An 18,738-nucleotide genomic window follows, 5' to 3' on the forward strand; every position below is an offset into this window, starting at 1 on the left:
ACAGGTGCTCCGGCATTCCTTCAAACTCTACTGTAGCAAAGGGAGGTTTAACTCTGTCATTGCTGCTCAGTCTGCCCTGAAGGTACAGCAGCCAGGCCCACATGGTGGAGCAGATGGCCTGTTCTAACCCGCCACAGGTGCTATTGAAATGACATTGCCAAGTTTCAGTTAAACTGGTTTTGATAGGATTTTTCTGACTGGTACGAGTTTGTCTGGCTCAGCATGGGGTCCTCCCATGGGAAGAGGCTAATGGGAAACTTGCTTGTGGGAAGATTTTTGCATGTGTAGCTTCTGAAATACACAACACAGCAATAAGTCAGTGCTACAGCCTTGACTACGCAATTCAGACATTGATCAGACTGGTAATTCAATCATAACTTTATTGGGAGGTGAGCTTTATTGCTTTCAGGTCAATTACAAGCACATTCTTGTCAGTCATTCCCAGCAGAAGCTCCTTGTCTAAGAAAGTTAACATGTATAAAACCAAAAAAAAAAAAAAGAAATTTGATGCACATTGAAATAAATATGAGGTAAAATTTGGTTCAGTTCAGATCATTTTACATCAGTCCTATGTTCACAGGTCATAGCAGCCCCAGTAGAATGAAGACTCTATTGACCACTATAGAATTAACAAGTCCAACAGCTGTGTATGTGACAAACTTATACGGCACCTCAATCTCTCTCCTCCTCCTGGCACTGTCATCACGTTTTCGCACTTTGTACCATGAATACAACACTTGCAGGCTCAAGGTTTTCATTACCTGCCGAGTTCCCACCAATGCTACAACTCCGACAAATAAGCGGGCAGCGCCTAGCGCCAATGTGTCTGCCGTCAGTGTGGGTAAGGGGACCGGTAATGTCCCCTGGGGCTCAAAAGTCTGCCCCAGTTGCTCATTCACCCAGTATCCCACAGAGCTCCCGGCCCCTGCTCCTAGAATGATGGTCGTGTCCCCCCGCGTGGTGCTGTAATGCTCCAGCTCTGGGTATGTGTAGCAGAGGAAGAAGGGCACTGCCAACGCCACCACGGGGGAGATGCGGCTGGTGAGCTGGAGATGGTCAAAGGTTTCCCAATATGGGTAGGTGAGGAACATGAGGAAGCCTGAGATTAAAACGCCACAGATCACATCCTGAAAGCAGAAACATGAGCGTATTTTAGCAGGAGACAGGCATCCCTCTCACGCCTGGATGTTCAATATCAGCTACATTCTTTAAATTACATGTAAAGCTCACTAATTGGCTCATATCTCTAACCTTAGGAAGAAGAAATACTTAAACATGTCAGCCTGGGGTGTTTACAGGTGCAGTAACCCCCGTAAACCCACATCTTAACGTCTTTAGAGGTGCTGTCAGGGAGATTTTGTTACCTTAGGATGGAAGCAGTCGAGCTGTTTCCCCCTGGTTCCAGTCTTTCTGCTAAGCTAAGCTAAGTTAAAGCTACTCATAAAGCTGTGTTGCAGTAATGAGGCCGCCCTGATAGCTGTGATAAATGAGTACTTAAACATAACTCATTTAACAACTTCATATTAAGGCATCAAGATTTTCAAATGAAAGGAACAGAAAGTGCCTGCTGCATTAAAAACCTTGGATCAAAGCCTCAGCCAGACCGTTAAAACAGACACACATATGAATTATGAATCCTGCATTGAGCTTGAATGTTTTATGCTTTAGGTTATGTGAGTGTGTGTGTCTAGCTCACCAAAACTGAGTGCATGCCAGTGTAGAGGCGGCTCAGACACACCAAGGACGACAGCGTCGCCGCGATCAGCAGACCCACCTCAAACTGGAACTGAGACACAAACACACACTCAGCTCACCAACCAACACACACGGATATGTGGAAACTTCACACGCGCGACACAAAAAGGCAGCTCCCTGATTAGGGTGATAATAGATGAAACCTGTGAAAGCAGAATGCTGTGTGTCACATGTGCCTCACATTCCTAACATTCCTCAGTGAAAACACAACAGCAGCTGTCATTTGGTGCTTTTCTAACCTTCCTCCACTTTCATGTTAGCTTGTGATCAAATCATTCATTTGTCAGTCGTCTTAATGGCGACGTGTAACTCCTCTCTCTGCCATTTATCCATTCTGCCGGGTTGACGTACTGCCCGTCATTAAGTCACTGCTCCGTTATTCCTCTACTGTCTCTCCATCCTCTCTGCCCGCCCTCCTTTACCTATGGCGGCAGGTTTTGTTCCCCCCTCCATTTCAATAACAGTGAGAAGAGAGGCCTTGTGTATTCATTCACCTCCTCTGCCCGCCCCTCCTGTGCCCCCCTCCTCTCCTCCTCTCTGCCTTTTTTCCTGTGTCCTTTCCTGTCTTTTGCAGCTGGAAGCCTATTCACTGGTAGTTCATGAAGAGAGGGTTTTTTTTGAATGGCCACAAAGGATGCAGGGGACAGGAGGGGGTCATTCTGTGATTGACTGTTGTGACCTCCGACCTGCTCCGGGAACCGGGCAAGTTGCCCTGAGGCCCTGTGGCTATTCAGGAGCCTCTGCAACAGCCTGCTACTCATCTACAGCTATGCATGCTCTTTTCTTTCAGGGCAATCCTTGAGGAATGTCGGGCCACCGTAGTAAGTGCTCTACTGTACATGGGGTGTTTCGAGGTTGTTGAGATAATTTCTCTGACCTTAAGAACGCCACTGCACAAAAATGAAGGCAAATAGCTGAACTGACTGCAATTCAGGCTGGCAGCTGTAGCAGCTGTAAACTACCAAGTGAAGGATTTAGCACTCAGTTCTTCATTAACACAGTGCTGGATTAAGACAGCCTATGATTGAGCCACTGAGTGTTTTATTGACTTGGAAGTGCAGTGGGAGATAAAGAGGGGAAGAGTCAGGAGGAGGAGGAGGGCGGCGGAGACGTGGACTGACAGTCATTGACTCAGTCGAGTCCATCAGAAGGCCAAACAGCAGCTCGACGGGTGTGGCTGATGGTGACTGATGGTGACTGCTGGCCCCGCCTCTCCCTGCCCATTGTCCAACAGCTCAGTGAGGACTCTGTGATGGACAGCGGGGCCACTCCCTTCATCCCACTCAGCTGCCAGTGAGCAAGCTGCCATCCACAGGCTCCCAGTGCCTCAAATTGTAATGCATTCAGTGCTTCGATTTGAGCGAAGCTGCTCATTTGGATCAACTCATTTAACTGGTCCCTCTCTAATCTTAAAGGGAATCCATGAAGTTCAATGGCAGTGTGTAATAGCACCTCTAATGAGACACCTAGGGTCACAATTACAGTTCAACATCCACTTAACCTACACTTCCTCGCTCTAATGAGGTGTAAGTAGGTCATTTGCTTCAGCGATGCCCTTTTTCATTGTAATGAACAGTGTGACCATTGACTGCCACAGTTTCACTAAATTGTCAGTCAAGAAACGATGTGCAGTAATTGTTATTGCCATTCCTAAATATCTGACAATTTACAAGTACCTTCATCATTTCAAGTGTTGCTTGAACAAAAAAATTAAAAGTATTTTTCAATTAACAATTGAAATGATGGAGACACTTGCAAATTAGGACAATGATGGTATTTTGTTTCCATAATCATTCACAGGACCTCTTCAGTCACAGCGGAGATGATATATTCAGGCAGTGAAAGCAAGAGAAAATATAATAACTCATGCAAAATGGAAGCACAGAAATATTCTTTTCACCTATAGTAAGAGTGAAACCCGATGTGCCAGATGGTTTGTTACACTGAACCATCTGGGAAGTCGTCCATGGAAAGTGTTTGGAAAAGGGCAGGCACTCTGAAACAACGCTCAGGTGACTGGATGACCCATTTGTCCATCATTGGTGAACTTCAACCAACCATGTCTTTGACATTGGATGTGAATGGTCTCCTTGATTATTCTTCACTATCCACTAACTCCTGATCGATGACTTCGATGACTCACAACTGCTGAGAGCACCTTTGAGCTGCTTTATTGGATTTACTCACAGCTATCTGATTACCTGTATCCTGGAGGGAGCGCTTAGTAAAAGCGTGAAAGAGATGGCAGTGGCAGCCATAGCGTGGGTGGAGGGCAGTCCATACTCGGCATCGACACGCGTCTCCAGCTTGACAACAGGGGGCGAGGGAGGGCGAGGCAGCTTCAGCACGTCTTTCATCACCTGACCGACATACATCACCACCTGAGAGAGGAGAGGGGACACGTCTCTTAGAAGCAGGGTCCCAATAAATACATGTTTTATCAGATTTCACACACATTTGCATGAATTTGATAAAGGAAATTTTGCTTAAAATAGTCTTGTTTTTTAGTGCTTATCAGAATGTTGTTGACTTCACACAGTAGAGATATCTCATCTATTCCTGCCAGGAATAAGTCAATAAGTAAACCATTACAATGAGATACTAGAAAGGACTACAGGAGAGTACTGCAGTGTGCTGGCCACCAAAGCAAAAATTAGAGATGGTGGAAGATGGTAATAAAATAATGAGTCGAGGAAGTAAAATCCTGATTAGGCTATGCTCTCTATCTAACCACACTCTCTCATAAATAAATAATCACCGTTCCCGCTCAACAAAAAAAAAAAAGAAAAAGAGAAGGAAGTAAGGAAAGAGTGGAGACCCACCCTGGGCTGAAGTGCAGATGTTGCAGTCATACAGTAACAAAATCTATTGTAAGAAACTGAGAATTGAAGAAGGCAGCGTCTGCTGACACAGCGTCTTCAGCTGGTGGGGTCAGATTGACGGCTCTTGACGCAATGACACACTCAGTGTAAGGTGTGTGCACGGTGCATAGGTGTGTGTGTGTGTGTGTGTGTGTGTGTGTGTGTGTGTGTGTGTGTGTGTGTGTGTGTCCTGCCAAATATGCTGCCTATTCTCTTTCATGAGATCCCCAGCGGCCCTCGGAGGGGCAGCCTGCTCCAGCTCCAGGTTTATTTAAAGCTCAGCCTTGTATATTTAATGAATGGCTGTCTTAGTGAGAAGCAGGGAGGCAGTGCACAGAGAGCGAGCAGGACACTAATGTGTGTGTTTAAGGGAGAGAATAGAGAGGTTGTTATTACCATCTCCATTGAGACTGTAATCAGGAAATGCTTGTTACCATGGCAAATGAGATAAAAGTACATCTACTGGCCTGCTGTGAGTGCAGCAACTTGTAGACACAGATTGGCACGCAGATAGATAGAAATTAGCTCTCAAAATGGTTAGAAATATGTGGACACCAGAACATTGCACTCTCTCATTCCAAAAGCATGGGATTTAACAGGTTGCTATAACTTTCCAAGGGTTTATCTGAAGGGTGGAGGCAGAGATGAGACAAAATCTTGCATGATGGCTGCAGGGATTTGTTCCCATTCAGGTCCAACACGATGTTGAGCAACAAAAACTGCCTTGCAGTCGGTGTTCCAGTTCATCCCAGAGATGTTGTCTGTGAGCCTGGCTTTGTGCACATGGACATTGTTATGTTGAAACAGGAGAAGATCTTCCCCAAACTGTCGTGAGTTAGACCAGAATACATTTGTGACTTTCAGGTCTGTGCATTAAGCAGCCTGCAGAGCATTTAGCCTTGGTTTGAGCAGACAGACTGGGAGCAGGAGATGTAGTGAGTCTGGTTCTCTCCAAAGTTCAAAAACATGTCTAACAGCTTATCTAAAGCTCATTAATAGCTTGTTTGTTTAATACAATGTCCCCAACATGTTCAACTATCTTAGATCAGTGTGCTAACTTGCTAACATTTGCTTATTAGAACTAAACAGACAGTACAGTGGAGGCTCATGGGAACATCATTAGATTTGCACGTATTTGGTCACAGAACGACATGTTACACAGACTGAGAATAATGACCTGATGATGGCATTGATAGAAATGTGTGGTTTTAGGGGGAGTTAAGTGCTTAACTACTTGTTGAAGAACGGTTTATCCATCCATAGAGTACTTTTGTGCAGCATCTCCATCATTGGCCTGGCATCCTGACCTTGGGAGGTATGCTAATGCTCGGCCAAGACATACCTACAGTACCTTACATCCCCGGAAAACCACAAATTGCCGTTTTGGTAGTTTGTGTACAAACAAGATCCGTCTTAATTAGTGAGCTTTAGAAATACAGGTAAGCATACTGTTAGCATAACTTCAGTGGTTATGCTGAGGTAACCTAACGGGCTCCAATATTCAGCTCCACAGCCTCTAACTTGGAGCTATAATGTACACATACAGCCCCTGGACAAAAACACAGCATTGTAGGTTGAGAGACAGAGAGTAACGCGAAGAGCATAAGTAAATAAGAGAGAACAAGTTTAAACATATGAACCATAAAGTCTTTCCAAATATTCAATCTTTCATTTCCATTTCTCTGTCCTCTGCTCGTGTCTGAATGTCACATTCATTATTCCAGTATTTCCATGGACCTGCACTGTACCTACATACATGCACCCAGACAGAATAATTGGTTCCATTAAGTGGACAATAAACAGAGGACAGACAATGGTAAACCCATTTAGCACGCCTGACCCCATCCATTCATCACGACTGCGTATTCATACAAGCCACACTGTGTGCACATCATCCACTATGTTCCCCACTCTGCCCTCACACAATGAATATGCCTACCAGTCCAACTGCTTGCATGATATGATACCCTCGCCCCTCCCCCTGCACTCCCCATCAACACAAACATCATATTCAGCTGGCTCCAGTAAAGACAGTGTGTCACTGGCATCTTTGTGTGAGTCACATCAAAGCACTGACCCAAGGACAGTCTGATCACATTAAGGGGATATTTAAAGACAGCTCAAGACACACTAACTGACACAGTTGTGCTATAGTGTGTGTTTTCTCATGAATAAGTGTATTGATCGAGGCCAGTGCAGCTCTGGACTTTGATCTGTCAACATGTGGATCACAGGGAACGTGTGTGTGTGTGATTGTGTGAGTGCAGACACACAAAAGAGGAGCTAACAGGTCACTGTTTGTATGGAGAAAACACAAGATGTTTGTTTTGTCCCACAGCAACTTAATAAATAGCTAATTTGATTACCAGTTCATATTTTTGTGATGCACAGTGGCCTTGTGACCACCGAGGTACTGGAGAACACAGTGATACAGTACTAACTGAATTATTGGTGATAAGAAACTGCACTCTTAGGGTGAACTATTAGTTGGATAAACATGATCTGTGCACACATATGATAATGACATATTTCACATGACAAAATCTTAGTTTTCAACAGTAAAGCCATTAGAGGTCTAACTGACTATAAAACTCATCAACAGCACATAATGGAGGGAGATTTGTTGAATAGGTATTTTAGGAGCCATGCTACTACCTGCTCTCTTGAACAAAGATGGATTTTCTGTAAGTATGTAACAGTTCCTTCATATTATGACTGTGGAGCCAATATGCCAAATCCCTACAGCATGGTTCCTGCAATTAACTGAGACAGTCCTAATAAAGCAGCAGAATCCAGTTGGAAAGAGGTGCTCATGCTTTATGGCCCATTCATTGATTTACAATCTTCTTGTGTTCTTTTATAAACTTGTTTATACACAATTTTTTTTACAATATTGCTTTACCAGAAAAGGTTATGACTGAGTAAATACACTCGATAACACACTGACACTAACACTCGGAATACTGACTGTCGATGACCCCCTCAAATCCTGCAAGAACACAAATTTTTGCATCCTCCTGTACCAAAATAAACAAGGAGGCAACAAGCACTTTGCACTGTTTATACTGTATGTTGTGCAATTTGTGTTGAAAAAGCCAAAAAAAGGAGAGGAAAAAGCCCAGATGTTGCTGAGGATCCTCTGTTTCAGTTGACTGGTGCACTTTCACACCACCAACCCTTTTGCTCACCGCTCTGCTTCTTCTATTGTCTATTTACAGATAGGCCTCCCTCACACACGTGTCTGAAAAAGTCTTTATGAGAAGGACCAGCAACGGCTGGATCTAAAGGCTTAAGATAAGAACCTTTACATCTCACAAACTGCATGATTTTATCTGCTGTGTCAACACAGACTCAGTCCAACTTGGTCCAATCAGCCCTAACGCCCAAATCATATTCATAACTGGCTCATCATCATCAGTCTGCCTTTAGTCTTGTTCCTCTGATACAATAATTAGGTCATGGTTTGTTAATCATTTCTTTAATTGTAACTTGTTCCTTTTTGTTCAGGTCATTCTTAAGCACACAGTGTCGCTATTATGCCAGTACAAACAACAGGGAGAATAGATTCCTTGTAGTGAAGACAGGACGGGGTCACACTTAAGCGATAAGAAGTCTTTTTATTCACAGATGGAACGCTTTCTGATGTCTTCATCGCTGATGGCCGATCCACCACTAACAAAGGCCGTATCGCTGATAAAGTTTGCCTTCAGGGACTAAAGTGAGTTTTGTCATTGAATGTGACCATCACCTGTCATCACTAGAGAAAACTTCACATGCAGCTTCTTTCTCTTCAGTTATCAGCGCATGCCCTCCATGTCATTACAGTATGTTAAAGTACAGCTTGAGAGTTTTGATATTCCAAGCAGCACAGTAGGTGTATAATTTGCATAACACTGTGCTACAATAATACCATACAACACAGCAATATAATTCATGACCATATGGTTAATGACAGTTATTGTTTTCTAAGTCAACCAAAGTCACACTGCAAGTAAAGGCAACAGAGAGTAGTGAAGGACACAAAGGCACATGTGTGTATGTGGGTGTGGGTGTGTGTGTGTCATGCATGGGCCTGTAATTTGTTTGCTCGTGCATACAAGTCTTAATTTGCATGGGTGCACTTCAATCGTTGGTGTGAGTTGCCAGTTTTGTGTGTGAGACAGAGGAGTGAGAGTGCGCAGCCCTCCGTGAACCCTGGATAACTCCACCAGCACAATGGCAGGGTGCTGTTAGAAGTTAAAGTACGGGGTGAAGCGCCCTGAGGGCTGACAGACCAAATGGCCGGTCCAGCGAGAGAGAGAGCTCACAGCGCTGATGAGGCCAATAAAACACTCTGCTGGTAGACTGGGGGAGGAGAACACATAGTAAAGCTGGTAATGTCTTACTAGAGGGAGGGCAATGAGTGTGTTTAGCAGGCGAGGTGGGGAGTGTGAGCATGTGTGTGTTGGTGTTTATGTGTGTTTGAAAGGAGTTCACACAGGGGCCTAGTGTAGCCAGGATGCCAGAAGAATGGTATCTCTTTCCCCTGGGGGCCAAACAAGGGGTTCAGACACAGGGCACCCACCAAGCGCTCAGGGCAGGGACACAAAGGGCACAAAAACACACTGCCAAACACAGACGCGGTGCAGGGGTGAGGGGGTACGGCTGTCTGTGTCTGCCTGTGTGTCCCTACAAGTGTCAGATACACTCTTTCTGGGATCACATGTGACATGTATTGGGGGTCTCTTGTCACAATGTGCTGGACACTATCAGAATAAACATCTAAAGGGGAGATCCTAGCAGTCTTTCCACTGATGTGTCCTCATGTGTGACCTCCCACCATGTCAGGGGCCCTGGTCAGGCTGGCCTTAGTGGCCCCCTGGCCTGGGGATATATGGACATGGTGGTGTCAGAGACAGGTCACTGGAGGGGGAGAAGGATGAAAGGAGATTGAGGGGTGAAGAGAAGGAGATGAAGAGCAGAGAGAAAAGAGGTGGCATTGTGGACGGACATCTGACTGAGGACTTGTGTTTGTGCCTGCTGACATGGTCTGGCATGTACACACACACACATTTTCTCTCTAGCTGTGACTTACAGCCCACATGTTGACCAGGCGTCGACACAGGAACGGGTCCACGCTCCAGTGTACGCAGGGCAGGCAGGTGATGTAGAAGATCTCGTGGCCCATGCCCGCTGAGAACAGGAAGAGGAAGTGCAACAGCCAGTTCCTCACCTCATACTGAGGCTTGCTGCAGCCCTGCAGACAGTAAATACCAATGAACACACAATATGACAGCTCCTGCAGTAGCAGATCATATAATAAGATACAGCAGCCAACCTTGCATTCAGACTCTATGTTGGCGACACACCAGTCACCTTTTTTTTTTTTTTTGCAGCCTCTACATTACATTTCATCATTTATCACCAGGCAGCAAGTCAGAGTCTACTGGATATTCAACTGATTAAAGCAGCACATGAACAAATCACAATACTGTACTGCATGTACTGCAAGTTATGGGCATCACAAGAGACAAATTAAAAAAAGAGCGTGTGCAGCAGAGGCTGAGGCTTCTCTAAGTGTGCATCAGGTTCCAGGTGTCCACAATACAACTGGTTGGTACCTTCCTTTAGACCCACCTCTGCCTCCTAAATGCCCACTTTTTCCAGTTTTTAACACAGACTTTCTATTATAAATCTGTAGTTTCTAACCCCAAGCAAAGATAACCTTGATGATATCACCATGACATCAGCAGGGTTATTATCTTAGACTAAACAAGAGCCGCAGGAGACAATACACTACTTCAGTGGTACTTCTCATGACTGAAGTGGCTGAAAAATGAGTTTCTACATGAATATTTGCTCAAATTGCACTATTTCGGCTCCACTGACATCATCAATGGATCCTACATTCCTAAGCCAGACAGTAACTTGACTGTAGTCACCTTCTCTTTGTTAATAGCCTAAATAAATTGCTTGTCGAAGAAACAGAGTAAAGAGACGAATGTAAACATCCCACACGCTCCGTCACTGTGCAGATGAAGGGTGGCTGACACAGACACCCTGACAAACGAGAAAAGCCAGTCACAGTTTGGTTTGCAAATCCAAACATCTCTAAATAAATGGCAGAGTTTGTATCCAGAAGTTCTTCCACCTCGTCAGCCTAGTGTGTTAAACTTACTGGCAGAGGAGGTGTTCTAAAATAATGCAACCAGAGCTCTGACACAACACTGAGCATTTCTTCCCTTCCAAACAGTCCCAAAGGATCAACGCACTCAAATATTAACAGGAGTGAACGACTTACACCAACAGCATATCCATTCTCCTTGTGTTTATAGTTTGAATTCTTATCCTGGTGGTCCCATCTCCCCCTCAGTTGTTCACGTGGTTTGTCGGCGTGGACCGGCGTTGGCTCCGGATCTCGCGTCCTCCCTCCGCTGTGATGCGCAGCTTCGACGAGGAAGAGTCCGCATCGTCTCTGGAACCGGGCCACGAGCTCCGGGTCCTGAAGGTAAGCCAGGAGCTCCAGCATGTCACCTGAAAGAGGCACGGCGGATGCGCAGGAGAGGCAATGGAGGGTGATATTACCCAGGCAGTGCGCACAGCTCAGTATAGGTGCGGCTGCGGCGCGCCACAGGTGTGCGCAGTGGGGCGGGGCCAGAAGGAGGGAAACCCGGTATTCTGAAGTGAACCTATGTGATTGTCCGACCTTTACTCTGGGTGGGATCTGGGTGCTGGGTCAGATGATATCACGAAGCATTTATGGTTACATTTATTGCATATGTTTGATAGCAGCCGGACTGTGAGTGTGAAAGGCAGGGCTATAAAATAAGTAGGTAGCTCAGTGGCCCCAAAACAGGCTGGTAATGGGATTCAATGGTATTGATCAACATAGAAATATTGGTAACTAACAGCACAGAGCCACATAAGAGAGTGCAGCTGTTACCAGCACAGGTCATTCTGCCAGACCGTTTTGCACTAAATGGTCAACATTGTGGGTGGCTTTTTTATGTTTCATTTTGTATTTATTTCATTTTGTTAGCTTGTTATTTCTATTTATTTTTCTATTATTACCATCATCACCACCACCACCATCACTAAGGAAGCTTTGCTCAAGAAATTTCAAACATTGAGAGGATGATCCCTAATCATCAGTCAGTGGTCTTCATAGTGGAGTCTTTGGACACTTCTTGGGTTTCTGATCTGTGGGACTTCAAGAGGATTATGTGACAAGTGTGTGTGTGACCCCTCAATTCACTACTTTATATCCCTCTTTTTGAATCCACTTCATATTTGTCATGTCAGTGTCAATATATTAAGCAGGTGATAGGACTTTTAGGGAAATGAACCACACTCTGGAGTAAATCTGCTCAATGACTGAGTTAATTTAGTGAGTTTTAACAGATTAGAAAAAGGGTTTTGGACAGCCTAAAAGCACCAATAGAAAAGTACATTATTGTTGTTTACAGTATAGAAATAAGAGGTTCTACAAAATGTAGACCCACATGATGAATATCTGTAATGTTCAACAGCCCCACGGATGCCTGGAGCCTCCATGATTTATTGAATATAGCCTGTGTGCCGAACTTAAGAGCCCCGTTCTTTTATTCAATCTACTTTATTTATCTGGATTCAATAGTGCAGTCAGCTGCCACTGTCCCCTTCAGTTCCTTGTAATGTAAGACAGCGCAGGCCTGTGTTTGACTGGAAGTTTTGCTGGCACAGTGTGTGACTTAAGATGTCCTTTGTTACAGGAAACAGTGAATTGACGCCCCCGGTTGACCAAATTAGCGCATCCTGTGGTCTGGCATGGTCGACGTAATTGGGATGGAGCATAGCCGTCATAGCTGCAACCAGAGCCCTGAAAACAACAACAACAACAACAATAACAGCAACAACAGCAGCACACACACACTCTCTCTCGCTCTCCCTTTTACTGGGCTTTAGACGGCACATCTCTCTCTCTCCCTCCCTCTCCCTCCCTCTCTCTCTCTGTGGTTTGTGGGATGCTCGGACTCTGGATGGATGAGCCCTCGCATCGGAGTCACCACCATTACATCATCTATTCCCACACAGCCCGACACCAAATGAGAGCTTTTTAATATTTAAGCGGGACCCCGCTGGTTGAGACGGAGCAGCAGACGCCCCGCTCTTCATAAAGGACGCTGTGGGGATTATTACAACACATCAACACTGTCTGCGGGGATGATGGCGTTTCAATGAACGGGGAGGAGAGGAGGGGGAGAGGAGGAGAGACGTGCACCGTCATCAGCATCTGTCCGCCAGCTCCCTTTGTGTTCACCGGAGAATGTGAATGGCGAAAGATGACATGGCAGAGGTAGATTTGGCATCAAACGGAGCGGAACCCCCCGGCGAGGCCTCCTCGGCGTTTCCCTACGAGGAGTACGAGTGCAAAATCTGCTATAATTATTTCGACCTTGACCGCCGGGCTCCTAAGATCTTGGAGTGTTTGCACACGTTTTGCGAGGAGTGTCTGAACACGCTTCACCTCCGGGAGGAGCGGCCATGGCGCATCAGCTGCCCCGTCTGTCGCCACCGGACTCCGGTGCCGGATTATCGGATACAAAACCTGCCCAACAACACCAAGGTGACGGAGGATTTTCCGCTCTACATCGACTCGGATCCCCTGCCTCAGGACGCTTTGCCACCGTACCCTCCGCCGCTGCACCCAGCTCTCGTCGCCCTCCGCCGGGAGGAGGCGTCGGGGACGTCCAGCGCCAGCCAGGCGACCCCGTCCACCACCGTGTCCACGGCCACGACCCTCTCCCAGGACTCGGTGCGCTACGACAGCTGTCAGAGCTGCAAGAGAGTGGCGCTGACCACCGGCTGCGTCTGCGTGATCTTCTCCTTTCTGTCCATGCTGGTGTTGCTGTTCATGGGCCTGATCTTTGTGCACAGTCACAGCATTCCTCCCTCGCCGGCGGGACCAATTTGCTTATCGGTAGCCAGCATCCTGGCCATGTTCTCGGTGGTCGTCACATGGCTCATTTGCTGGCTCAAATACAGACCGGATCATGAGACAGGCCGCTCATCCGCCACCAGTAATTCCCGGAGAAACGCCTGATAGGCTGCTGGCTCTGACTATTGATGGAGATGCTGGACTGTGGGTGTGTGGTTATGTACATAATGCTGGCAACTGATTCTCCTGCTCCCTTTACTTTTTGTAGGAATCAATCTCGTCCAAAATGGCCTTTTATCAGTACAGCAAGCACCCAAAGGCCTTCATGTTGTTTGGAGCAATAGGCCGACATGATCCTTGATAATCTTTCCTTACATTATGCACTTGAATTTACAGTAGGCCCAGTTGACTGGGCATCTTGATGAGTGAACTTGCCCAAGACTTAGACCCCTGGTGTTGGTCTAGACTGCGGTGGGTTTGATGGCTGAATGTGAAGTGCTTATTTCCAGGGTTTGATACCCTCCCCACCTTATCCTGATGAATAATATGCATATCCCACTATGCCACTCACTGTATGATAACTGTCCATGATGATTCACTCTTATATCTCAACAAAGCACTATTGTATTGTACAGATATTTGGCAGTGTTCACTTCTGAGTTTTCAGGTGATGGATTTAGGTTTTTAGAGCCTGTATGTTAAAGTGAGAAGCCTCTGAAATGTCCTTCTGTTACAAGGGAGTCCAAATTGTAAATAGTCCACAGAGAAGTGGTGACTGGATTGGTGTGATCAGCCTTTCAAAGACCTTCCTTCCCTTCCTTGTGCTTTAACTGATCCTCCAGGATAGCACTGGTTCCTTTACCACAATGAAAAGCGCACCTTTTCCAGTTTTTTCAAATGGATTTAAAAGAGGATGCTTGTGATTTTGACCCTGCGTTTGGCTACTTCTGTGCATGTTAGGCTTCTGAAAGGTTAAGGACGTTAGTTAGAACGTTTTATTTTCTAAACAAGTGTCTCCTGACTCCTGTGCCTCACCTTGTTGCTGAATGAAGCAAAACTTCACTGTTATCACAATCAAATCATGCACGAGCCTGCTGCCCCATACAGCCATCAGCTGGGGTGTCGGCAGGGATTTCCTCTTTCTGTCACATCATTCACACATTGGAAGTTGAAAACAGGGTTTCCAACATGGAGCTGCCTCCCACGTTGGCAGCTTTTCACATTTGTGAAAAATGTGGGTCATTGGATCAGGTTTGAAGAGAGGTCAAACAGATAACAGTGACTATGTGTTACACAGGTATAATCCAGGCTAAAGTCCGCGCTCTGCTGCTTCTGTGCTCAAATTCACTCCTCTTCTTCCTTCAAAGTCACGTGAGAATCTTATGTGTCTGTTTCTTGGCCGGGCCAGACGTGATGAACAGCTTATAAGAGGATATATTTGGTGTCACTCTGGTTCCTCTGAGATCGTCACGAGTCATAATTACCTCTGGAAACTTTAAGAGCCCATGAGCTGTGCTGAGATTAGAAAGAGGCATATACCTGAGAAAGAATAAAAAAAACAGTACAGTATGGGCTGAGCAAGTTAGTGCTATTTCAGTGCCTGCACTAATAAGATGCAAATATGTGATTTTCCTAATTTAAAACTTGACATAATTGGGTTTTTTTTAATGAGTTTTCTCCTCAGAAATACATTGCGGGTCTTTATCGAAACAGAAACACTGAATTGACTCTTCAGCGATATCAGCTTCAGACAACACAGTGCAATCAAGAAAGCTAACTTCTTATGAATATTACTGTGAACCGTTGGTAAATTCTGTGTATGTAATTGTTGCTACAATCTATACAATTATTTATTTATAATTTTTGAATATGGCAAAAAGTGGTACCTTATTTGTGATGCAGTGTGAGACCCTCATATTGACAAATGTGTGATGGTCCATGAAGCATGTGTATTGCACTTCTGTGTTATGTTCTTTCTCCCCGACCTTCCCGTCAGCATTTATTAAAGAATTCGGAGATGATTCGGACACCAAAGTGGTTCAATATAAGCACTTATTGACCTCGCACACTCATGGTGTCCCTACCTCACTGCATGGGGGAAAAAAGCAAAAAACAGTCCAACAGGATTCTTCAGCCCCTACCTGATTCCCATGCTTGCTTCAGTCATCCTGCTCAGCCTTTTCCCAACTGTCAGATGATGCACTTTCACCCTCTTATTTGACGCAAGTAACGGGGTCTACCTTTGACTAATGTAAGCATATTGTATTTATTTCAGAGGACCTAGAAAATGGTGGTTTTTATGAGAATCTGTGGTTGTTGTTGAAGTACCAAATGTATTTGCACAGAGAAATGTTCCTTATGTTCTGTTTTACATACGTAAACACATTTCAGTAATAAAGGAAACATGAATACCCATTGCATCCAGTCTTTGTCATAGTGCAGTGTGACAGCAGCTGTATTTTCTCATGCTCAGTCTTAGCTACATATTGACTTATGGACTACATATGAAAACTTGGCGCCCCACCACACATACACAAAAAACAAATGCCTCCATAAATCGAAAAGAAACCATTTTCTCCATTCAAATTTCAGTGTTAGCCCGACTCCAAATCCATCTGAAGATTGCTCTTTCTGCTGTGCATCAAATACGCCCCCTACTGGACGACAGGGGATGCTACACGCTACCAAAAAAAGTGAAGACCTACCCCTCTGTGTCGACTTTCATTTCTCATGTAGGTCTAGTTATGTAAACTTCTGGTGGCTGAAACTTGATTAAAGTAAATACATTTTTTCAATGCGGCCTGGATGCTGATGTGTCGGTAATATCACAGACTGAGATTTCTCACATGTGTTGACCTGGTCGTACAAGGCTCCCTTTTAGTTGATATAAACTAAGCCATTCAGCAACAAGACCTTCCCCTCATAAACAGACAGAATAGATGCAAACCAATGTTGACCTATCACCATCTAAACCCAGGTTACTATTTAGGACGTGCATACTTTCCATCGTGTATTAAGCAGAAGTTCCACGCCCCATCAGTTACAGCTGTCACACAGTCTATTGCTTAAATAATATGCAGTCATTTCCTCCTCTCTTTCATATTCTAAGCACCATGCAAACAAGCCTCTGTTGGCTGATTGGTCGGATCAGTGCAGCAGCAGAATGACTTCTGATGCCCATCATTAGCTTCATATCTGGTTTTGGCCTTTGAACTACAATTCTCCCTGTTCTGGCGCTACATAGCGTGATGTAGTCAGTGAACGGCGAGGGTTTGACGCTGCGGTGGGCCCACGTGGAAGCAGAAAACAAACATATAGCCCAGATTCCTAACTACTTAGTTTTTTTTGGTGCCTGGTTTATTTACCCCATAACCTTATCTCGACAACATTAGCCTATAATACCATGAAACACTATACAACGTTTAAAGTGCGTCAGGAGACAGGAACTGTAGCCTCTAACCCCTAACATTTTACTGGTTAAAAGTATTCAATGAACCATATTAATAGAAATTCTGAAAGGTATAAAAAGTACCCAAAAAAAGTAAAAATCTTGGACTTTGATTTATTTTTTCACTGTGGTTTTGCGCTTTTACTTTAAGTAAAATACATCAATACTTCTTTTTGAAGATCAACTCTATTAACTTATGGGACTGTTAGATTTTTGCCATTTCACATAAAAATGCAAAATGTGAAGCACAACAGCGTCACTGCATCGCCTATTAGATAATTTTAGATTAGATAATAGGCTATTAGATGCAATGGTCAGTCTGGACTCTCTTTTCTGAAAGCTCATCGTGAGTCGTGATATACTTACTATATATTATAGTTCCCTTATGTCACTGACACACCGTCCTCTAACTGCACCGTCTTTAGCCTCTTGTCTTTATGAATTATTACCGTAACCGGCTGCAATGGAAACTAATTGATTTGCGAATATGTGTTTGTGAATGCCCTCCATTCACAGCATGTGATGCAACTAATTTATTTCTCATCAAGCCAGATTTCTGACTTTGAATTTCATCCTCCGGTAATGGATTGGACACGGAGATTCAGTGTCGCTTTTAAAGAAAGGGCCGAGGTATGCATCATGACTTTCTCTGTTTTCCATTTGCTCTCTCTGTTGTTTTTTTTTTTTTCCCCTTCTTCTTCTTGGCTGTAATATCCGATTTCAGTAAGATCACTGACACTCCCCAATCGTCACGTTCGTCCGCGTAAAGACTGCTGGTTTCTTCCTTTGAGGAATAAGTCAGTAAGTGCGACAAACGCAAACAAATCAAACTGCTCACACGGCCTAAAAGTTCATCCTACAATGGCCTATTCATTTATTTTAAGGGCTGTCCAAAAGCCCATATCCAACCACTCATTTGATGATAATTTGGCCGAACTAGCATTGAAATATATTAAAATATATTGAAATATATATTGAAATAATATCAACTACAGTATAATTAAGCCATTCTTTAAAGCTCAGCCTATCTGGTTGATTACAAATGTAAAATCAGTCAAAAACACACTCTCATTTCCCCTGTCTTAGAGGCCATGTTATGATTCATTCATTCCCAGGCATGATAACAATCTTCTGCCTGGAGATAATGACATCCTCCTTAGCAGGTGAAAGACCCCCCTTGACCCTGCTTATTTTAAACCCAGCGTCCACCCATTGTCCACGCGCGTTTTTGACAGCAAAGTCGACATTTGAAGTGCGTTTTTTCCAAAGTCACTAAAAGAGGCGAATGTTAATTGAAACCTACTTAGCCTGTGGGATGTCTCTTCCCTGCGTAAATTAAGGTGAATGACAGGGACTCCGATGGGCCCCCCCGTCGGGCCCCGTTATTGCTCCATAGCCCATAGGTGAGTAGGTTGAGACATGAAAGGGCTGATCAGGTGCTGGGGGTGCTTTGCAGCTTTAGTTTTGCATGAATCACGCGAAGGTTTCAGGGCTTTCCTCGCAGGCGCTCAGAGGCAGAAAAACACATTTCCCACTCTCATCCACGGAATATTTTTAGGCCTGGGTCTCATATTAAATCACAAATACATATTAAGAAGTTGCTCTATTGTCGTGGATGTTGTTCCTTGATTTCTAATACACACATGAGGTAAAACCCCACCTGAGCAACGGGAGTAAGGGTGACTCGGCTGCTGCTGTGCCATGCGTCCGAAAACAAGCATTCAGCTAAATGAATGAATTCAGTTTGAATGAATCAAAAAATCATCTTCAAAATGTTC

The 18,738-nt window shown here is 44.6% G+C and overlaps 2 protein-coding genes across 2 annotated transcripts; one reads left to right on the forward strand and one right to left on the reverse strand.

The window, feature by feature from the left end:
• Positions 1–355: 355 nt before the first annotated feature.
• sgpp2 (sphingosine-1-phosphate phosphatase 2) lies at positions 356–13,587 on the reverse strand. Its single transcript, XM_070971106.1, has 5 exons — positions 10,897–13,587; positions 9,691–9,852; positions 3,957–4,136; positions 1,697–1,786; positions 356–1,127 (listed from the first exon to the last, which is right to left on the reverse strand). The coding sequence occupies exons 1-5, from the start codon at positions 11,122–11,124 to the stop codon at positions 582–584; spliced, it is 1,206 nt and encodes a 401-aa protein (XP_070827207.1). The 5' UTR covers positions 11,125–13,587; the 3' UTR covers positions 356–581.
• Positions 12,804–15,923, forward strand: LOC139336838 (RING finger protein 228). The gene has a single exon (XM_070971108.1). The coding sequence runs from the start codon at positions 12,907–12,909 to the stop codon at positions 13,675–13,677; it is 771 nt and encodes a 256-aa protein (XP_070827209.1). The 5' UTR covers positions 12,804–12,906; the 3' UTR covers positions 13,678–15,923.
• Positions 15,924–18,738: the final 2,815 nt, after the last annotated feature.

Source organism: Chaetodon trifascialis, chromosome 9, assembly GCF_039877785.1.
Source record: "Chaetodon trifascialis isolate fChaTrf1 chromosome 9, fChaTrf1.hap1, whole genome shotgun sequence".
Taxonomy (NCBI): domain Eukaryota; kingdom Metazoa; phylum Chordata; class Actinopteri; order Chaetodontiformes; family Chaetodontidae; genus Chaetodon; species Chaetodon trifascialis.